The 24,188-nt window shown below is 43.3% G+C and overlaps 1 protein-coding gene across 1 annotated transcript in view; it reads left to right on the top strand.

The window, feature by feature from the left end:
* Positions 1–24,188, top strand: part of si (sucrase-isomaltase) — a gene marked incomplete at both ends in the record, with an annotated part of 108,036 nt that overhangs the window by 55,957 nt on the left and 27,891 nt on the right. Inside the window, 12 exons of the mRNA XM_084064645.1 lie at positions 2,657–2,713; positions 6,070–6,194; positions 6,480–6,568; positions 9,303–9,352; positions 10,305–10,478; positions 12,211–12,360; positions 12,937–13,143; positions 14,867–15,021; positions 15,267–15,435; positions 18,390–18,513; positions 18,999–19,111; positions 21,157–21,282. Of these exons, the coding sequence (XP_083920771.1) occupies positions 2,657–2,713; positions 6,070–6,194; positions 6,480–6,568; positions 9,303–9,352; positions 10,305–10,478; positions 12,211–12,360; positions 12,937–13,143; positions 14,867–15,021; positions 15,267–15,435; positions 18,390–18,513; positions 18,999–19,111; positions 21,157–21,282 (1,539 nt within the window). The remainder of the gene's footprint in view (positions 1–2,656; positions 2,714–6,069; positions 6,195–6,479; positions 6,569–9,302; positions 9,353–10,304; positions 10,479–12,210; positions 12,361–12,936; positions 13,144–14,866; positions 15,022–15,266; positions 15,436–18,389; positions 18,514–18,998; positions 19,112–21,156; positions 21,283–24,188) is intronic.

The raw sequence follows: 24,188 nt of genomic DNA, 5'->3' as shown, positions 1-24,188 counted from the left end.
ACTCAGTATTGACAGAGAGCTTAGCCTCTCCCCCTCCCTCCCTCTCTCTCTCTCTCTCTCTCTCTCTCTCTCTCTCTGTAACGATGCACAGACTGTTATCAGATCAGAGTCAATGCCTCAACCTTGATCTCTGTGATAGACTGACTGAGGGGAGATCTCTCCCTCGCTCTCCCTCCTCCACCTCCTCTCTGCATACCACTGATTCAACCCTCTCTCTCTCTCGCTCTCTCTCTCTCTCTCTCTCTCTCTCTCTCTCTCTCTCTCTCTCTCTCCCCCCATCCCCTCTGGTCTTCCTGTGCTGCACGCACGCACGCACGCACGCACGCACGCACGCACGCACGCACGCACGCACGCACGCACGCACGCACGCACGCACGCACACACACACACACACACACACACACACACACACACACACACACACACCCCCCTCCGGCCCCTTCATCAAACGTTGGCTCCCCCCATCTCATCTGCATTCTCTTAATCAGCTGCACTCAACTCGCCCCCTGTGATCTCATCTCATGTCATCCTACTTCATCTCTCTCTCCCTCCCTCCGCCCATCATCTCTCTCATCCCCCTTTACCCAGTGTATGCCATCTGATCACCCTGCTGGTATGAGTGTTCACCCTGCCTGATCAAACCTTACCTTAGGGAAGCAGGGGGCTTTGAGCGTGTATGCAAGGCTCTTTGTTTACGCTGGTCCCACTCAATCACAGTTAACTCACTTAACCCATTCAATCCGGGAACGCATCTCTGTCATTTCAGATTTCTTTGTTTATTCAAAAAATAGCAGATATACAAGCTCACAGTGCGGCACATAAGCTTGTAGATCTGCTATTTTTGAAAAATCATGAACATTTGCTATCCTAAGTTTTTTGAAAAACGCTTATGTTTTTATACTGTATCAGTGGTTCTCAAACTTTTTCATGCCAAGGACCCCCGAAATTAAATGTTTTTGGCCGCTGATCCCCATCAAAATATTCTGTTCCAGGGACCCCCACAGAAGAAAAGATTTGAGTTAAAAATGTTGTTTCAAAAAAGATATGTATTCAAAAATGTGCACAAATGTTCAAGATTTTTCAAAACATAGCAGATCTACAAGCTCGTAGCACAGCACTCGTAGCACGGCACTCGTAGCACGGCACTCGTAGCACGGCACTCGTAGCACGGCACTACGAGTGCTACGAGTGCCGTAGCAAGCAGTACAAGCTTGTAGATCTGCTTTTTTTTTTTTTTATCTAAAATGAGACACAGATGCGTTCCCGGATTGAATGGGTTAACGTCTCTCCCGTCCGTCAGCGGGGTGACTGATAGGCGACGGGAGCGAATCAGGCACCAGAAAACGAGGTGCGGGGTGAGCATCCATCTCCGGAGGCCGCGGTGTCCCTCTGGGCTGTGTGTTGTTTGGTGACATGACGGGCTGTCCACGTTAACGTTGGAAATGAGACCCAGTGACAGAGCGTTAACCACTTAACGCACTCCATATGGGTAACCGGAGTCCCTCAGGGCTCAATACTAGTGTCTCTTAAGTTTTCTGTTGTTGTGCGGAAGGCTTTCACTGAAAATAGCCGATCGACAAGCTACTTTTTTAAATTGTAACCAATCCATCCATTTATTTTGTTTCCTCCCGTTAGTCACCAACACTGCAATGTGGCCAAAAGTATATTGGGATGTCATGTGTTTGACAGTGGATAATACAGTGGCAGGGGCTCAGGAGGTGGAGCGGCCGCTTGGGAACCACAAGGTTCCCTTGTTCGATCCCTGGCTGAACCCCTGCTCCTGATGAACAGGTTGCAGGCGCCTTTGTCGAGTGTGAATGTAATGCACATGCTAAATTGCTTTGGATAAATACACATTATAAATGCACCATTTACAGGGCATCTGCTGGCATCCTGTCATCTCTCTCTGTTGGTCCTATAATGACCTATGACCTATGAAGGGTTTAAAATGGGACATGAGGACGAAATGGACTGATAGAGACGAGAGAAGCATGACAGAGAGCACGTGAGAGAGAGAGAAAGAGGAGAGACAGAAAGTTTGTGTTGAGATTGGGAGCGGCGAGGAACAATGTCACTGGAACCGTGTGATGGACGGCTCTGGCCTACACAGAGGACATTTCATAATGTGGTCTCTTTTTTAAAGGACATGTAGTTCACACTCTATTCCTGTGTTCTCTCTTTGTCTGTTCTCTCTCTCTCCAGCTCTTTTCTCTCTTGTCAGAAAGTGCAGAGTGACAGAGCTATCAAAGACCTGGCTCTCTGCTATTGATTGTGCTTGTCTGTCCCTCACCTCAAGCCATCAAAGGCTGTCACCTATCGGTCACCGATTGATGCTGTCTTTTTCATCGGCCCTTGCATAATGTATCAACCTGACATTGCACAAGAGCGGTGGAAACTCAATATGAGATGATGGACACGTTTTTTTTCTTCTCCTTTTTAAATTATTTATTCATTTTATTGAGTGCACATACTGTAAAGTCTTTCCCCGTGTCTTGAAATATTTCTGTTTTAAAATGCATCAATGCATTTCCCAACAATGCATCATGCATTAGAGTGTTTGTTTAACTTGGTGAACAATTGCAAAACTTTCTGTCTTTTCAACAACTTAAGAAATGTCTTCATTCTACATCTGTGATTGATTGATTGTTTCTTCCAGGGTGTGGACACAGTGAGAGCCTATGTACCAGATGCCGTTTGGTATGAGTATGAGTCGGTAAGTCTGTCTCCTGCTAGATCCACAATACTCCTCACATGTTGCTTATGGGGTAATCTCTCAAGACAGATTCGGGTTCCCAGATTACTTATGGGGTAATGTCATTATTATTATTATTATTATTATCATTACCCTTATCATTACCCTTATTAGTATTATTATTATTATCATTACCCTTATTATTATTATTATTATTATTATTATTATTATTATTATTATTATTATTATTAATATTATTATTACCCTAATAAGTGTAAATGTAATAATAATACGGGTAATAATAATAATAATAATAATAATTAATATTAGTATTACTAATAATAATTTCACATGGTAGCTAGCCTGTCAAATTCAACAGTCTGATTTACTTCCACTCAGGCTACACATACAAGATGCACTGGCCTCCTGTATCCATCATTTCAAATAAAAAGCCCTGCAGCGTTTCATAAACGGGCCAGCCATATACAGTACTAGGCTTTGACCTAGCCTTGTTACTTTCTTGCAGCCCATTTTCACCGGGAATAATGACTTAATTAGGCGCCTGCATATAAGGGACATTAAATGAAGGGCATAAACCGAGCACACATGCACACGTACTGACCATTTGTACACACACATGCACACGCACATGCACACACACACACACACACACACACACACACACACACACACACACACACACACAGCCATGCTAACACGCTGGCAACATGTATCACATGAAAGGCTTTTGCCTGGGGTTTTTTGTCTAAGACAGAGAGATAAGCCAGTGAGGGACAATGGCAATGACCGAAAGAGAGGACGGGGGGTGTGCGGGACGACAGACTATTTTCCCGGCAAAGAGATAAAAGAGGTGTTGAGTTCCTGTGGGACCTTATTTAGGCGTCACACAGACAGTGTAAAGTCACCCGTTGATCTGATGAACGATTAGATTGGCTGTGCTGCTGCCACTTCTTTTCCTGGTTTAGGCCCCCGTGATTATCTGTGAGTGCATGCGTGCGTGCGTGCGTGCGTCTGTGTGTATGCGTGCGTGTGTGTGCGTGCGTGCGTGCGTGTGTGTGAAGGGGGGTTTGGGTGATGGAAAGCAATGACCAAGAAAAAACAAGTTGGCTGGAAAGGGCGAAATGACATCAAAGAGAAAGAAAAGTAGCGGGAGACAGAAAGAGGAAGAGGAGGGGGATACACCAGAGATGAGGAAGGCCATGACAGAAAGCGTTAGGCCAGCAGGGATAAAGGTAGAGTCGTTGTGTACAGGCAGCGGTGGAACAGGTAGAGAGGGAAGAGAAGGAGTGAGGAGAGGAAAAGGGATTGAGGAGACCTACTTAAGGCTGACAATGAGGAGCTGATAAGATATGAAATTGCCTATAGACGCTTCAGTAACTCGCACCTACGCACATGCCCAAACTAAACGGGACACTCCGACAAACACAGTGTTCTCTCTCTCTCTAAGACTCACGCACACACACACACACGCACACGCACACACATACACACAATGGGTACGGAGAGAAAAGGGATAAAAACAGAATTAGAGCAGAGTGAGAGAGAAGAGGAGGGAGAGAGAGGAAGAATGAGGAGAGAGATTTAATTGTCTTGGGCTGGTCGGAGGATTCAGTCCTCCGGGGCTCAGAAATTAGCTGTGCTCTTTTGAGGCCCTCAGAGAAATGAGAGAGAGAGAGAGAGAGAGAGAGAGAGGGGACAATGAAGAGAGCTAATCTACCCCTCCATTGGTAGAAATAAGTGCTTATTCGAGCAATTGTACTCTCACTTTTATGTATTTCTAGCGAAAAATAAAAGAAAATAGCTGCATACATAAAGCCCTCAAGTGACCCAATCACTCCATTGAAAGTTCTAAATATTTTTGAAAAGCTCTCAAAATGGTATGATTATAGCCATTGTTCAACAGTACAATGTAGTGTTCTGCATCTTACCTATGCAATATTTTGCTTTATGAAAATATGCTGTGCTTTCAATGCAAGTTTTGACAGAATTAGCCTCGCGTGGCCAGCCCTCAATCTCACTCTGCTCTAAATGGAGGTCTGGAGAAACTCACTATGGAACAAACAGAGGATAGAATGAGCGAGCAGCTCAGTCACTCGGGCGTGGCTAAACTGTGATTGAGTGGTGACGTATATGTTAGGACCAAAAACTCTTACTGCATATCTGTCTGCAAAAATAGAAGAAACATGTATTAAAACATTGCCTGAATTATGTGCACTGCACAAAATTGCATAATTTTAAAGACATCCGTCCATCTAAACCTGACACACATCAACGGGTGTTCTTGGCGTAATGTTACTTGCTGCAGTCGCCAGGAATTGCTTCCCTGATTAGTTGATGTGTGCACCAGGGTGAGCCCCTCTCCATCTATGGAACGGCTCTGTCAAGTCCCTGACCATAATTATTGTCAATGGCCCAGGCCCTTTTCTATCCACTTTTTGCCAAGAAAAATGTCAAGTTTTTTTTTTTAGAGAAAGCAAGCCTGGGATCCGAGTTATGACAGAATAAACTAAAACCCCTTTTTTGTAAGGTCATTCAAAGGGGACTTTTGTTTCACATTATATTCTCAGATACAGCAAGCCTCACCAACTCTTATTTAAAAAAAGGCTATTCTGTGTTTTTCCAAGGGAATTGCCCTGCTCTGTGTTCAATTTAAGTAAAAGAGCCTCTTGTCAAATTGTGTTTTTTTTTTACATTTAGGTACAATGCCGAGGTTCCAGAACTACACGAAACGGAGTGAACAGACATGTTTGCACACTTTGACAAGACACATATTAGACAGCCATTGTGTGTTAGTGGTCTACTGGCCTTTCTGTTGCTGGACCTGTTACTGGATAGTCTTTGTAAACCAAGGACCTGGCAGAAAAAAATATCCTAAACAAGATTCAAATGGGAGACTACTGGAGATGGGTTAGATACAGTTTAAGAGTTAAAGGCCATAGTGTAAAGAGGACTGGTGTCGTACCACTATGAGCCTATGAGACTATTAGCCTACTGGCTGTGTGTACAAAAAAAATGTTTGACACTGATTAGGTGCGAGATTCACTTTGCATACACAGACGGACAGACAGACAGACAGACAGACAGACATGCATGCATGCATGCACGCGCACCAACACACACACACACACACACACACACACACACACACACACACACACACACACACACACACACACACACACACACACACAGCCCCCTCCGGCCTGTCTGTCTGTCAGGGGTGAAAACATAATCTCTGCCTCCTGGATAACAAATGGTGTCACCTGTCTACTGGACAATCTATGAACAAAAGATAAAGATAAATACCTCTGCACATTAGGAGTGTCACTCACAGATTGCCTTGCTCCACCAATCAGATGGAGCGAGTGGCAGCCCGCAGACAGCATGTTCAGATGTACCTGCCAGCAGACAAGCTTGGTTTACACATCAGAGGAGGAGCTATTCTCCCCACACAGAGACCAGCTGTTACCACCACCTACAGGTAGACACACACACACACACACACACACACACACACACACACACACACACACACATACTGGCTCTTCTGCATTCACATGCATACGTGCACAAATGGATCCTATTTGGTTTAATGTCATATCCATCTGTGATTGTTTGTTCAGGTGTCTATAGGGATTCCTTTGTTGATTATCCAACTGTGTGTGCATCTGTGTGTGTGTGTGTGTGTGTGTGTGTGTGTGTGTGTGTGTGTGTGTGTGTGTGTGTGTGTGTGCGTGTGCGTGTGTGTGTGTGTGTATTTTGACAGTCGCCGTCACCCAATGGGTTTGATCGTTGCCCTGGACGACAATAACCAAGCAGCAGGGGAGCTATTCTGGGATAATGGAGACACTCGAGGTAATATGTGCGTGTGTGTGTGTGTGTGCGTGCGTGTGCACTTGTCTCAGTTTAGTCTCGCTTGAGCGTAAAATAATCATTACTTCTTGTGGACTCGATTCACATTAAACTCACTAACCTTAAAGGAGGAGTTCACCCAAAAAATGACTTATTTTATATCAATTGCACGCCCCATGAAGCCTTGAATTCATGGATTTATTTTTGTTTTTGTCACATTCCTAAGCCAACAATTTGATGACCGTGTGTGTTTCCGGTAGGAGACACAAAGAATCTACTTTGTGTCTCCTACCGGATACATTAGTCAGTAGGAGACGGGAATCAAATGATTAGCTTAGGAATGCAACAAAAACAAAAACAAATCCATGAATTCAAGGCTTCATGGGGTGTGCAATTGATATCAAATAAGTAATATTTTGGGTGAACTACTCCTTTAAGCATAACCCCTCCACACCTAACCTTAACCATTGTGCCAATGCCCAACCTTAGCTGAAAGACACCAACACAAGCCTAAACTAATGCTATTAATAACCAATAGGTGTACGGCACGCACGCTGGCATGATGCCAGATTGGGTTGTGTACACAGTGTGCATACGTGTGTGTGTGTGTGTGTGTGTGTGTGTGTGTGTGTGTGTGTGTGTGTGTGTGTGTGTGTGTGTGTGTGTGTGTGTGTGCGTGCGTGCATACACACACACACACACACACACATCCTCTGCATTCTGTTACCACCTCTTATATAGGTGTCTGAAGCCCAGATACAACACTGCATGAATAGGCCGTATACTGACCCAGGAAAAAGTGCCCAGAAAATTAATTTTGTTACCACATCTGGGCAAAAAAAAATCAATATATGTTTGCATAGACAATAGCCTTCTGGACTTTGGGTTAAAAGTTCTCCGCACATTATCCTACAGTTATTTTTGTCACAAGCCAGAAATGTATGTAAAAGTGATTAACAAAAAAACTAAAATCTTTTGCTGCTGTTTTTGCTTGTAAATTTAGTTGTATTCATTTTGGCAACACAAAATCTCTCTCAAACTGTCATAAATACATTTACCTAACATTTGAGACAAGTGTTGGTGCCTTAGTATGCTCATACGTGATTGGCACCGAGCACAATGAAACATACACAATAGTAAATATACTACTACATACTACTTGTATGGAAACCTGTCCAGCTTGGGACTGTGCATTTGTCAGCAAATGTGTACTTCACAAAAACATATGCAGCAAACACAGTGTTCAACCTGTATGTTTCTGCCTGCAATGGAACACTCATGATGAAACAAGTTCTGTGGCCCTTGTCTTTTAGAACTGCCTTCTGTAGTGGCTGTCTGTCTGTTCTTGACACAGTTTCAGTAATAGCATTTTGCAGCATCCCATTTGTATGGTGAGTAGTTCCACGACTTGACAGTGTCTCCTACCCAAAATCAATGTTGTCCCACACCAGTATTGTTCTTCTTTGAGAATCCCTACGGGATTTTGTCTCCGCCTAGTTGTAGTTGAGCTAAGCTAGTGTCTAGACTGACAACTGTGTGCCGTGAAGTACAATGTCCTAATCTATTCAGTAGTGACAGAACATTGGATGAACCTGTTAGATGGCGAACAGTTAAGGTGTCTTAGGTGTCTGCTTCCGACCTTGAGATGCAAGATACACAATGTCTTGACAAACAGATATAACTTTTAAGTTAAGGAATATCAACAAGCTAGTGTTGGTTCCTCTGTTGCACCTATAATCCAGGCAATTATATTGTAGTTCAAGAGGCAAAACAGAATCGCTGGCCAGCGGTCCAGGCGCATACCACATAGGCTGGTAATCCAGCTTGACAGCGTGTCGCCGTTCCCGACGGCCTTTGCTGCTCTCTTCCCATGTACTGTCGGCCTACTTTCCTATCGATAAAGGCAGAAAAAGACTCTGAAAACATAAACGCACGCACGCACACACGCACGCACGCACGCACGCACCACACACACACACACACACACACACACACACACACACACACACACACACACACACATGCTGTCAAGATTGTATCTAAAGACAGACAAAATACAGACTATAGTTGGTCAATGCCTTACAATGTGAGCAAATTGATAATGCAATACAATAACTCACACGTCTTCATCTGTGGTTGCAGTACCTCAGTGTAAATAGTGTAAATCATGAAATATTCTCTGTGACCGCCGTCCTCACGGGCATCGGCTAATTGCACGCACAGGGTTGTCGTAGTAGAGGGGGGGAAAATAGTTAGTTAACATCGCCATCTAGTGGAAAACCACTGAAAACAAAAACGTGTCCAAACTCGTCGTTAGCAGAATTCGACGCGTTAACGCGTCCATGGCAGGCAAAGAGTTAATGATGAAATGAATGAAATGAAATGGTGTTATTTACAGGTTTGTTTTGCCATAATTACAAAAGACATACATTGTGGTGTTTATGTATGTATCATATTGTCCATGAAAAGGTAAATAGATGTTTATTAAAAATCATGCAGCAAACTAGCAGCATCTTCTCAATACCTCAGCCAACAAAAGAACCAACACCTTTTGTCCTCTTAACAAAAGAAGTGAATGTCCCCCAGCCTTGGGCTCAATTATATAATTGCATGTTGCGTGAAACAGCATCCTCAGGAAGATTGTCAAACTCCATATCCACACAATGTTTACGTTTATAACGAAAGACAGACAACTAACCAATGTTTAATGATACATTAACTTTCTCATCCTCAACAGAAACGGTTGAAACCGGCAACCACATCCACTACAAGTTCTCTGTGTTCAATGTAAGTTTGACCCTCTACAGCAGTGATTCTCAAATGGTGTGCCGAGGCACAAGGGCTTGCCGTGAGACAAATCCAGGTGCGCCTTGGGATTTTATGACAACCACACATTATTATCGCATAATATACAGCCAAACAAAAAGTTAGAAATTATCTTTTAATTATATCAGTAGTTCAGTAATTTATGTGCACTCATACTGAGACAAACTCTATCCACCTTGCGTCCCTATTTTGGGCATTTAATTATTGGTAAACTTAAACTTGTATTAATTAATTTATTGTTTCACAAATAAAAAAAAAGTGAGATTTGGACTTGCCCATCGCTTGGAAAACCGCTGTTTGATACCACACATGTTGCAGCCTCTACCCAGTCCATCTCAGACATCCCTGCAGAGCTGAACCCGGGGGTCTTCAATCCCTGTGACACTTTACACTTTGCAGAGTGCAGAACATCAGTTCCACTGTACTGAGCATGGTTTATCCATGCTGCACGGGGGGGGGGGGGGTGATGATCCTGGAAGTTAGCATTGCAGGGGAAGAGGTACTCTCAGAGTTACACATTGATAAATGAACACTGGATTCTTCAGTGTATCTGTTGATGAAACCAATCTTTGTTGGACTTGCTGAGATGGGTCTAAGCTCAGTAGATCTGTACTTGAATTTGATCAATTGATTGGTGAGTGAGGGAGTGAGTCGGTGAGCGAGCGAGCGAGGTGAGTGAAAGAAATATACACAATGCAGCATGAAAAATAAATAACTTAAATTGCTGCAGTTGTGCCTTTAAAAAAAGTGCATGTTTGCAATTCCCACAACATAAATTTCTCCTTAAAAGAAGAAAAAAAGAATATCCTTTGGTAGTCATTAATCCAGTGTGCAAGATTTGAATGACAAGATACTGTGTTCACACGTAATGACTGCAAATGGAGCACTTCAAATCGGTCCTTTGTCTCCATAGGGAGTTCTGACCATGCAGGTGACCCACGCTGGCTACGAGGACCCTAACAACCTCACGTTCGAGAACATCACAGTGCTCGGAGTTGCATATCCCCCCACTTCTGTTTCCATAACCCACGGGAACACCATTACAATACTGTCTGAAAGGAACATTCACCATGACACAGCCAAGAAGGTAACACACACACACACACACACACACACACACACACACACACACACCCACACACACACACACACACACACACACACACACACACACACACACACACACACACACACACACACACACACGTTTTGTTGTATGCAACCTTAGCCCGCTATGAAATGAAGGCTACTTCTATTTGTCATTTATTTCAATAACCCATGAAGGAAATGTTACTCTACCTTTCAAGGTTAGCCTCTAAAGTGTAAAGAATGATAGTAATCTACATTGAGGTCAGGATGATAATAAGTTTGTGTGTGAGTGTGTGTGCGACTGTGCGCGTGTGAGTGTGTGCATGTGGGTTTCCGTGTGTACGTCAAGACTCATGTGAGCTATGATGAAAAAGATTGTTTTGTTTATACTATATAGTTTCAGTTTTTGTGTGTGTGTGTGTGTGTGCGTGTATGTTCAAGGTCTGTTAGGAAACAGACCTTGTATTATTATGACTATTTATTTATTTATTATAGCTAAAAATCAATGGCTATTTTCGCTGTTTGTCATACAAAAGTAGTTTGATACAGTTGTTTTACCACAGTCTATAGAAAATGTTTTATGTGTTAAAAGGGAAATTGGGCCTGGAGGCGTGGCCGATGCTGTTTGCCTATTTTGAGTGGCCAAAAAGCATTGACCACGCCTCCACGTGAAGTCATATGACATGGTAATTAAGACACGCAAAATAGTGCCCCAGAGGCTCTAAAGCCAAATTCCAATACCGAAAATCTCGGCCACTCGCTCACTCCCACTCGGTCACTCCAACTTTGAACCGGAAATAGTCGCTTTCCAATTGTTAATTTGCTTCTTGGAGGAGGCGAGTGGAGTCGAGTGGAGGAGGCGAGCAGGCTCTCCGAGTCGGCATGCAGCGAGTGTACATGAAGTGTACGCTCGACCAGTCTCCACATCTCCTCGCGACAGACTTCCGCATTACGTGTACACGTTTTTTTTGTTTTTTTCCCCTTCTCCCGTGACGTATACATGGTCCTCCTCCACATGTGGCCACACAAACAATGCTTGAAACCCGAAACCATGCCGAAAACACCGCCCCCTCCCTGGCGCTTCGTTCACTATTTCAGGAATAAATTGCTTTGCACAAAATGTTAACTATAAAGATAATGATGTGGCCATCCACATTGATGAATTGTCTATTCTTATATTCTGTATTATTCAATACCTGCATATTATTCTATATGCATGTGTATTTTCATCCACGCCTCTGCTCTGGTCCAGCTGTATGAAACGTCATAAGTGATCCCACAATTTGCCGTCGCTTTGCAATGACGCTAGAGTTGCGTTCCGATCCTGTGAGGCCAACGGGTCGACCACTCCGTCCTTGTAAATAATCCTCTCCTCCTCGCAGGGCTTAGGCGCGAGTGGAGGAAGCGAGGAGAGTGAGCGATAGACCGAGTTTGGGGGATTGGAATTTAGCTTAAGTCTGTATGTTGCGGTTTTGAATCCCGATCCCGATGACCTTTGCTGTGTGTCACTCCCCGTCTCTCTCCCCCTGTTTTCTGTCAGTCTCCACTATCTTCTATCAATAAAGTTAGTGACATTGTTATTGTGTTATTGTGACACTTCAGTGATCTTAGTTATTTGCTATGATCTGTCTCCTTTCTTTTACCCTGTACCTTTCTCTTTCCCCCCTTCTCCTCTCCCTATGGTTTTCACTTTCCCTCACCCTACCCCACTCTTCCGTGCGCCTTCCCAGGTTCTTTCCCTGCGAGGCCTCTCTCTGGCCCTGGGTCAGACGTACGTGGTACGGTGGGACCAGGTGACGCCAGAGTACAATCGCTTCGACTGTCACCCAGAGGAGGATGCTGATGAGGCGAAGTGCCACGCCAGGGGCTGCAACTGGGGGGTATGATGATTCACACACATCACATAGAGCTATATAAAAAATATGTTTGTTCCGCCCACGCAGAAGCATGCGTGTGGCCGCATAAGCAGGAACGCGAAGCCGTGTGGAAGTGGTCAACCGTTCATGCATGCATGGTTTGATGCATTGATTGTCATAGTGGTTTATTTGTTTGTGTTTGACTGTTTACCCCCACCCCCCTTGCCCATCTCATGGTCTTTGGTGTTAGTCCTAAAAAAGTCAATCAGAAATGCGCACATATTCATTCATTCATCGTGTTAATTGTCCACATGATTTATCCATCCAGATTTGTTGGGTCCCCTCAGGGGCAATCCATGCCTCTGCTTTTGATATCCCACCTCTGGTCATTTATTTAATTTATGTATTTATTTACTGAATTAGATACATGCATTTCCTTTTGGGAAATGTGCTGTGTGATATGTTTGGTAATATATCACAATTTAAGAAATTAATTGCAAATGTATGTTAACCACATTAACCCTGGCGTCCCTATTTTGAACAAGTCAAAAAATGTAATCCGAAAGTAGCAAGCTCACAACATGCTTCTTATCCGTGCAGCCAGCAGACATTGACAAGGTCCCATGGTGTTTCTATCCTGAAGACTATGGCTACACTTATACCACAGTAAAGGATACCGGGTCAGGTCTGATCTTTGACATCACCCGAAACAGCAAATATCGAAGCATGAACCGGCCGGGGTCGCCCGACATCGATACACTCCGTGCAGAGATCCGGTACCACAGCGAACACATGCTACAGTTCAAGGTATGTATGTGTGTTGTGGGGCAGGTTTGGGTTAAATGCTGATCGGACCACAGCAGCTTTCAAAAAGTGCAGCAAAAACAGACTCATATTTCTTAGACAGTATGGACCCTTTTCACAGCGGGTAAACACAGCTAAAGGTAATATCATTGTGAGTGTCATTTAGGTGTTACCGTGTCCCAGCATGGATAGATCCTGTACAGTTAACTTCATGCTGGCACACGGAAACACCAAAATTAATCAAACAAATGAATGTCATTATCTTCACCTGTGTTTACCTGGTACTACTGGTACCCCCCGACACACGCACGTGAGTACACACACACGTGCACGCACGCACGCATGCATGCACACACACAAACACACCCCTCCAACCCCCTCTCACTTTTTTCTTCTCTCAACTCCCCAGCAATGTGATTATAGTTATATTTTGTTTTGACTTTTTGTTTTAAATTTCAATTAGTTCTAATTAGTGAAAAGCGGGTTTGTTAGTTTAGCTTTTATGTTTTTGAAAAGGCTTTCGTTTTAATTACGTTTTTATTGGTTTCAGTGTTAGTTTTTGTTTTTCATTGTAATATGGGGTAGTCAGGGGTGAGATTCAACATGCTCAGAGAAAAGGTGTAAACAGCTGATTTATCAAGCTCACAACGTATAGCATCGCGACGTGTTGTGAGCTTGTAGATCGGCTATTTGCACTATTTTGTAAAGACGATTATTGGATATTGACAAAGACAGCACTAAGGACATTTTCTTTATTTGTTGTGTAATAAAAGAATAAAACTTTTTTTTTCTTCTTTTTAGCGGTGCCAACCGCTCTACACCTGGCTTTGACACCGTGTCTGTGTGTCTGTGTGTCCGTGTGTCTGTCTGTCTGTGTGTATGAGCCTGGGATGAGCACGGCAAAGAAGCAACACATACAAACACACACACACACACACACACACACACACGGACTTGGAGATTGCCTATGCCATCTCTCCTCTCATTCGCCACACGTGCCACCGGTTATCAAAGAGGGGTCCAGGGACCCCCAGGGACGTCCGCCCTGAGCACGGGATGAGCACGGGATTTTAAACAGCTAGAACTCCAGTTTGCAGCATGCCACCAAGTCCAAATTTGGTATGTGGACTTAGACCACCAATACGGGACCAGCATGCATTGCTCAAGCCCCGCCCCCTCTGTCTTCCCATTGGCTGGCCTTTAAACAGCCATAACTCAAGTTCGCAGCATGCTACGGAGTACAAATTTTGTACATGGACTAAAACCACCAATAGGGACCAACTGTAATTACTTAAGCCCCGCCCCCTCTGTCTGCCCATTGGCTGGCCTTTAAACAGCCATCATTCCAGTTTGCAGTATGCTACCAAGTACAAATTTGGTAAGTGGACTCAGACCACCAATAGGGACGAACTGAAAGGCACCGCTTCCTTCACACAGGGTGTGATTTTTGTAATTCAAATGTTTATTTGTTTTTCAATATGGTACAGCATGTAACTCCAGTGGTACAAAGCAGCATACAACATGTGTGTGTGTGTGTGTGTGTGTGTGTGTGTGTGTGTGTGTGTGTGTGTGTGTGTGTGTGTGTGTGTGTGTGTGTGTGTGTGTGTGTGTGTGTGTGTGTGTGTGTGTGTGTGTGTGTGTGTGTGTGTGTGTGTATATATATATATATAATGTATGTATGTGTGTGTATGTGTATATGTATATATATAACAACCCTGGTTCCTAGATATGGGATCCAAACCACCAGCGTTATGAGGTTCCAGTGCCGCTGTCCGTCCCTCCTACCCCAGAGACTGATGAAGACAAGAGACTCTACACGGTGGTCTACACCAAGCAGCCCTTCGGCATACAGGTCTTCAGGAAGAGCACAGGAACCAAGATGTGAGTTGTTCAAGAAGATTAACTCAACCCATCCCTTGTTCTTAGTGTACTGTAGGGGCACAACAGCCTATTGAACTATCGATTGCATCGATCATAAATAACGAATAGCAATGCATCGCAAACACTATTTAAGCAAATTACTAATCTCTCTCTCTCTCTCTCTCTGTCTCTCTCTCTCTCTCTCCCTCCCTCCCTCTTTCCTCCACCCCCCTCTCTCATTCAATTGGTCCCCCTCTCTCGGTCAGTTGGGACTCCTCTGTACCAGGCTTTACCTTCTCAGATCTGTTCATCCAGGTGTCCACACGGCTGTCTTCTGAGTACGTGTACGGCTTCGGGGAGACGGAGCACCCCACTTACAAACATGACCTCAACTATCACACCTGGGGAATGTTCGCCAAGGACCAGCCCCCTGGCGTAAGACAGAAGATAATAAGATGCTCACGCACGCATGCACGCACGCACGCACACACGAGGAATGCACCATCACCACCACCACCACCAGATCGTAGATAATTGTATTGTAAAGACAGCATGCAGAGATGCAATAGATAAACATGCAGCATCAAGTAATCTAACATGTATAATAGGATTCACACACGCCCCCACACACCTCAGGGTAATTCGATTGATGTAGTATTTTGCTAATACTTTCTATTGGTCAAATATTTGTAAAATCCACAGAAAGACTTTACATCGTGAGCTTGTAGATCTGCTATTTTTGCGTAACACTGTCAAACGACGGAAGTATAAAATAGGGCTTTAATTTACTGTAGGCCTATGGGGGAAAAAAACAAAAAAGATTAAATATGGTGATACGATACCATACCTTTTTCAATATTCAAATAATGGTTACTTTATGCTGTACCCACTGTTAGTTCCGTTCTGTCTCATTTCATCGACTCGTTGTGACCAGCTATTTTCGGTGCACGACATCAGTACACTACCAAGTATAAACGAGACATTGAAAGCTCATGTAGACCAGATTGGGCCAGATTGGACGCAAAGCACATCTTTGGTACTGTCATTTACATCGGCAACAGCTGGCGTTTTTTCTTTTCTTTTTTTGGGAACGTATCACCACAGGGAATTCCATGAATATATTATATGAAATCCGACTCCCCGACGACATACACCCTCTCAACGGATGTGGGATGACTCGTAAACGACCTTTCCCTGTGCACCACGTGACGTACATATTTGCCTTTCTCACATTGGTGTCACTTTTGATTTGTGGTGGCGTTTTAATACGAGCGGTGATATTGCAGTGTCATCGTGTTCCCTGTGTCAACGTCGGGGCGTCCCTGATAGGAGGTTTTCCTCTCACATCAGCATTATCAGGCTTAATTGCTGAGCTGTCAAGGCAACTCCACAGGGTTCATACATGTGTAACAGGGCTTATTTGAAAGACAGGGGGGGATGAGAGAGAGAGAGAGAGAGAGAGAGAAATGAAAAAAAAAGTATGTGTGCATGTCAGAGTGTTTGTGTATCAATTTGTGCAAATCTGCAGGTGTATAAGAGAGACAGATATAGGATGAAAGGGCGTCATAAACGGAGGCGTACTGCACGCGCACGTGTGTGTGTGTGTGTGTGTGAGAGAGAGAGAGAGAGAGAGAGAGAGAGAGAGCATATTGTAAAAACATCAAAGCATGCAAGCGCTGTCCTGTCATTGGCAGTCACCCTTTGCTAGCGGACAAACTAATGACCTTTCTCCCTCCTGACTCAGACTGTCACACCATGTAACAAGGCCATGTAACACACACACGCACGCACGCACGCACGCACGCACGCACGCACGCACACACACACACACACACACACACACACACACACACACACACACACACACACACACACACACACTCGTCCCCTGTGTGCCATCTCTTCATCTCATGTATTCTGTCTCTCTCTCTCTCTCTCTCTCTCTCTCTCTCTCTCTCTCTCTCTCTCTCTCTTTGTTGAAGCATTTAGCGAGCTTAGACTTAAATTTATGAACTTCAGAGATTTTTTTGTCTCTGACTTTCATAGCAGTCAGTATGTCCGAAAATTGACACAAATTGACACACAAACACTCTGACATGCACACATACTTTTTTTTCATTCCTCTCTCGCTCTCATCCATGGCTCCGAGTGGGCTTTAACCCTGATGGTTCTCATGGGAGCCATGCTATTCAATATTGATAGGAATTTGGTTTTGAAGCTAAGCCATGATTCGTCTACCTGTGTGCTGCTGAGTTCCTCGGACCAGTCCAGTGTCTCCATTCTGTGATTAAAGGCCTCACTAGAGTAGGTTTTAAGGGATCTAGATACGACTGTTTTGTGACAGCCGGCCTTAGGTTTTACTTTTTTACAGGTACTCTCTCTCTCTCTCGCTCGCTCGCACATTATAAAAAAGCCATTCTTTTAAAAGTGGATTTTAAAAGAGGATACCGTCTATGTTACACTGTAAAATCCAGAATCTTGCGGCTGCATTTTGATTCCATTTGTACTCTCACAGAGCTAAATTAACTTTGTGGATTTTACTGTCAAGCCTGAGTTCCTTGGGCAGGTTGTAAAAAGTGCTGTAATATGACTTGGGGAAACAACAGGGCTATGAAATTGCAGCAATTCAATCAAAGTAGGGATACTGCGGTCGTGCCGATATTGACTGAGCTGTCCTGTCTTGCCCTACCTGGGCCCATATCAACACCAGTAAACATGAATACACACCATGCCGTACAGTTCTTGTCAGCATTCACCTACTGTATTTAACCACTTAAACCCTATATTTATTTCACCGGATTCCCCCACGGATCTATACTAGGCCCCCTCCTTTTTCCCCCGCTCTACACAACTATAGGCAGCTTACAAACACGTCATAACGTGACACTATGTTTTGCCAAATGTTCCCCAGAATAGGGATGCTCAGGATCGTGTGCATTAGATCATTTAGATCACTGGTTCCCATACTGTGGGTCGGGACCCATGTGTGGGTCGTGGACCAATTTTTACGGGTCGCGAGTAAAAATCCCAGGCTGTGTCTCCCATTAAAAAAAGAAATAGATTTAAATAGAAAAATAGAAAAAAATAGAAATAAATAAAAAAGAATTAAATAAGGTAAACAAAAAGAATATCACAACTTTTCATCAATGAAATTAATTCCAACATATTTCGAAAGTATTTCATGAATAAAAATAAAATGCATAAAAAAAATCCCATAAATAAATAGAAGTAGTGAAAATAGCAGATCTACAAGCTAGAAGCGATGCGTTGTGAGCTTATAGCTATTTTCACCAGTTTGGGCCCCGGGCAAACGTCTAATTTGTCTTTTGGGTCTCGAGCTAAAACGTTTGGGAACCACTGCTTTAGATCTCTGTCTGTTTCTGCTCCAGTACAAGATGAATTGCTATGGAGTGCATCCCTTCTATATGGGCCTTGAGACGCCCACCACCACCACCACCACCACCACCACCACCCACGCACACGGTGTGTTTCTCCAGAATAGCAATGCCATGGGTGAGAGACGCACGCACACACGCACATACACTCAAATATGTATATGCCAATGCATATTCATACACGTGCAAACATGGGACCACACATACACAAGCCCACACATGCATATGCAATGCAAATGCATATGTATTTATGCATACTGTGGATGAGTGAAGCAATCTTCAATGTTTCGAGTATGTCATCTGACAAGCCGTCTTATTTTAAGCCAGCAGAGTGCAATGTGCATGTGTGCATGTACTGTAGTACACACACGCACGCACGCACGCACGCACAAGTGTGTGTACGTTTGTGTGCATACAGAATTATGTCAACACATACTACATTTTTTACGCACACACACACAAACACACACACACACACACACACACACACACACACACACACACACACAGACACACACACACACACACACACACACACACACACACACACACACACACTCAAACACAACCTCATAGATTTGATCTGGCGTGCTTTCTTTCTAGATGTGACATTCCAGCCAACTCCGGCGCTGACGTACAGAACGCTGGGTGGGATCCTAGACTTCTACATGGTCCTGGGACCAACCCCAGAACTGGTTGTGCAGCAGTACACCACAGTGAGTGAGTGAGTGAGTGAGTGAGTGAGTGTGTGAGTGAGTGAGTGAGTGAGTGAGTGAGTGAGTGAGTGAGTGAGTGAGTGAGTGAGTGAGTGAGTGAGTGAGTGAGTGAGTGAGTGAGTGAGTGAGTGAGTGAGTGAGTGAGTGAGTGAGTGAGTGAGTGAGTGAGTGAGTGAGTGAGTGAGTGAGTTTCAGTTTCAGTTTATTTTTATTTATAGTGCAACATCACCCCAAGGGGTCTCTGTGCACTTCACAACACAAATACATAGTAGTCAAAAAAAAGACACTGTAAAATGCGCCCGCATGGTCAAACAGGTTACCATGCAGTACACAGCAAAGAAAAGAAAAAGAAAGAAAAGAAAAAGAAAATACATTTTGAACAATATTTAAAACCACAGGGCAAGAACGTGGCAATATACCAAGCAATAAATTCAATATAACTATGGGGAACCATAATGCAGGGAAAAAAGATATGTTTTTAGCCTGGATTTAAAAATGCCCAGAGAGTCGGCATCTCTAACAACTTGAGGGAGAGCATTCCAGAGATAGGGGGCACGGTGTGTGAATGCTCTGCCCCCAACTGTTACTTTATTATTTGTTGTGACTGTGAGGAGACCAGCATCCTGGGAGCGTAGTGGACGTCCAGGGATGTACGGTTCTTTTAAGCTGGACATGTATGATGGGGCAAGTCCGTTTAGAGCTTTATACTGTAGGTCAGGAGTAGAACCTTGAAATCGGTGTGTGTGTGTGTGTGTGTGTTTTTTTTTTTTTAGTGCCTGCATTTTGTAGTATGTGCAGTGTTTGGCAGTAACATGTTACCAGTATAGTATACTGTAGTTACAAAGAATTGCTACTAAAATATTGTAGTTATACCGATTAGATAAACATGTCTCTAGCACATTCCTTCTGTCAGGCCTATCACCACTTGATGAATTCATTTTTCAAAGTGATATTATTCCCATTTGCAGCTCTGTCGCTGATTAATGATTAATGGCTGATTAATTAAGGAAAGTAACCGCTGGAATGAGCATGCATTCAGCATACAAACGGTTGGATTCAAGGACTGTTTTGCAAAATGTTGGCAAAACTAACGCGATTTGGGCATTTTGTACTGAAGATTCAGCACAAATAATGTCAATATTGTTCAACATGTCAAATGACACCAGTAGCACAATATTCTCATACACACTCTTGATGGCGAGTTGCTTGATGATGATAGTGTGATTGTGTCCTTAGTCTACACAATGCCCTCCCGCTTTTGTGATCCATCACAAGGTTTCTTCTTTTTCTTCTCAAGGAGTTTTTCCTTGCCCAATTGAGGGTCTAAGTAGGGGGTGCTGTTTGTTTCATTTGTTAAAAATGTGCCTATGAAACACCTTGAGAGTGTGACACTGATTCAGGGCCAGTTGAGTTGAACTGCCTTTTCACAAAAAAATTGGCTGTATAGTAATTGGCTAAAGCAAGAGAGAGAGAGAAAGATTGAGTGATGGATTTGTAACAAACAGTAATATTATCGTTAATAACAAATTACTGCTCCCATAAAATGATAAGTAAAGTAACTTTTGAACTGATTAACAAGTAGAAGAATACAGCATTTTCTGATTAACGTATAATGTATAATCGCGCGCGCGCGTGTGTGTGTGTGTGTGTGTGTGTGTGTGCGTAAGAGTGTGTGTGTTTGCATGTGTGCGTAAGAGTGTGTGTTTTCTGTGCCTGGCCGTGGGCCGCTGTTGATGGACTGCAGCAGCTGGGAGTTCCTCGCTTCGTTGCTCTCTCTCATCTAGCCAATCTAAACACACACACACACACACACACACACACACACACACACACACACACACACACACACACACACACACACACACATGCACATGCACACTCAAACAAAAACAGACACATGCACGCGTGTGTACTGTACAGTCACACAAACAAGCAGGCAAAGACAACTGCTTTATGGGCAAAGTCCATAAAGTCCTCTTTCTTCAAAACGAACCTTCCCTAGAACTGTTCTGAACTTTTCTTGATTGTTCTTTCCTTCCAAACAGCTGATTGGACGTCCTGTACTGCCAGCTTACTGGTCCCTCGGGTTCCAGCTCTGTCGCTATGGATACGCCAATGACACTGAGATTGCAGATCTGTACAGGGACATGAAGGCAGCTGGTATACCCTATGTAAGTTCCTTTAACCACATGAACTAGTGCCCCACTAGCGCTGCCTGTTCTGGGCAAAGAATTGCAGATCTACAAGCTCACAATCTGTCATGATGCAGTGACCGCTTGCACAATCTTAACCACATGAACCCTAGCGCCCGCTAGCGCTGCCTGTTCTGGGCAAAACATTGCTGATCTACAAGCTCACAATCTGTCATGACCCATAGTGACCGCTGAGCCCTATTTTGTGTGTGCTAATTACAGACAGGTGTTATGTCCATGTCTTAACTTAAGACCTGGAGGCGTAGTCAACACTGGTTGGCTATTTTGAGGAAGGTAAAAAGCGCATTATTGGGCCAACACGGTACACGCTAAACGGCCCTGAATTAGTGTAGTTTGGGCATTACATTCAGAGTAGCGTCTGACATTCCCTTTAAGATCAAGGTGCGCTGTGCGCAACAGGCAGGCAGTGTTATCTTCCCTTCTTCCACCATGAAAGGTCTGACATTTCTTTTCAGAGACACTTGATTGCCTTATATCAATTTGCATTAGCTGCTTGAAAATGTTTCTTTCTCACAGTTATTATTTCCTCACAGTGACTATTTGGAAAGACATCTCCAAAAATATCTGATCTCCAAGTCCAGTAGATCAGATATTTTCCACAGCATAGGCAGGGGCCAGCTAAAGCGAAAGTAAACGTGCATGTACGTTTGGAGAGAGAGAGAGAGAGAGAGAGAGAAAAAAAACATATTTGTTTCATTTCACTTCTACAGGCAAGACAACAGTAAACTAACTTGAATTTAATTTCATACTGTAGGATTAATGAAGGAATAAGTATTTGAAATGCCACCTAAATTGTAAGTGAAACATGAGTCTTTCAGATCAGATGGATTGATACAGAGTGAGTAGGGCTCTGGCTGCCTATCATATGCATGCGCTCTGTGCCCCCGCCACCGGCACCGCCCAACACTTGCTTTTCGCTCTTTAGCATTTGATAGAGGGATAATACAATCATAATAAACATAGAAACTTCACAGATAATAGAGAACTTTGTATTACAACAATCACTTCAACAACCAAACATTATTTTTTCACTAACTCTGACTGCCAGATCAATAGTGTTATATTGTGCCACTGCTGCCAGTAAAAACAGCGATTTTACTATACCTTTGAAAAATCATGGAATATTCTCTGTGACCGCTGTCCTCACAAAGATGGGCTTGTTACACGCACGGGATTGTCGTAGTAGAGAGGGAAAAAATAGTCTGGTCTCGATCCTCCATTCAAGAGCTATGACCGTTTCAATGAGGCTTGTCCCTGCCGTAAAGCAGGAGGAACGGAGATCTAGCAGAGATATGGCCGTTTCACTGCAGGAAATAAACAGGAAGTAAACAAGCTATTTTTATTTTTAATTACGTAATTTCCGGGTCTGACGTCATCAGGCAGTGAAAGCAGGATAGGTAACAGCGCCATCTAGTGGAAACCACTGAAAACAAAAACTTGTCCAAACTCGTTGACGGCAGGCTAAGCCTTGTTAGAATTCGACGCGTTAATGTGTCCATGGCAGTCAAAGAGCTAACGATGTGATCCTGAGACATCTTGGTAAGTCATGGGGTAAAATACCAGATACCACATTGTAGCACCCTTATTTAACACTCCCCCAGGCAAGTCTTATGCTGGCAAGTCTTAAGTCTAAAGTGGTGCAGGGAATCAGAAAGCCCTACAAATAAAAATTTCTACGAACAATTATATTCCCCCACACACTGATTACCTCTTCTATCAATTTATTAAAAACTGACATTTTGCTTGTTGATAATAATAATAATAATACACTTTATTTATATAGCACCTTTCATGACATAAATGCAGCTCAAAGTGCTTTACAGAGCACAAAACACAAAACAAAACAAATTAAAATAAAACAATGGCAAAAAACAGTGGCATAAAAATAATGGCTAATACATAAAAGGCAGTGAGGCAGTGAGCAAAACAGTAAAGACATGAATAACAACACAGAGATTTAGAAGAGAAAAAATCAACTAAAAGTTGTTTATTCCAAGCCGTCGGCCCGTAGAAGCAGAATGCTGCTTCGCCGTGTTTTTATATGACATTTCAGGCACTTCTGCCAGACCATTGAGAGGTTTATAAACAAGTAAAAACATTTAAAAAATCTATCCTAAAAACAACCGGGAGCCAATGTAGTGATGCTTAAACTGGAGTAATATGTTCTCTCATCTTAGTTTTAGTTAAAACTCTGGCTGCCGCATTTTGAACTAGTTAGTAATCTGTCGGTTGTTTTCTTTGGCAGGCCAGAAAAATGTGCATTACAGTAATCAAGTCAAGAGAAAACAAAAGCGTGGATCAACGTTTTTGCATCATCCAACGACAGATAGGCTCTAATTCGAGCAATATTTCTCAGATGGAAGAAAGCAATCTTGATAACATGACTAATAGTTTATTCAAATTAAATTCAGAATCAATAATAACCCCCAGGTTCTTGACTGTAGTGTTACTTCCTACAGTCATGTTACCAAGCCTACTTGTTATTGACTCTCTCTGCTCACTAGAGCCAATTATGAGTCTTATCCTCATTTAGTTTGAGAAAGTTCTCACTCATCCAGCATTTGATGCTGGACAGACAGGTCAACAACAGGTCCAGAGCACTGGGGTCATATGGCGCTACAGAAAGTTACAGCTGGGTATCATCAGCATAGAAATGGAAATTCACTCCGTGTTTAGTGAAAGGTCCCAGCGGCAGTGTATACAGGGAAAATAATAGCGGACCGAGAATTGAGCCCTGTGGAATACCAGAGCAGATGTCATGTTTGTCTGAGTCAAAGTTAAGTTGCTAGTTGACAAAATAGCTTCTGCCTGTTAGGTAAGAATTAAACCATGATAAACCATGCCAAGGCTGTGCTCGACAAACC

Source organism: Gymnoscopelus microlampas (assembly GCF_963454915.1).
Source record: "Gymnoscopelus microlampas genome assembly, chromosome: 8".
NCBI classification, from domain to species: domain Eukaryota; kingdom Metazoa; phylum Chordata; class Actinopteri; order Myctophiformes; family Myctophidae; genus Gymnoscopelus; species Gymnoscopelus microlampas.
This window is presented reverse-complemented; position numbering and strand designations above follow the sequence as displayed.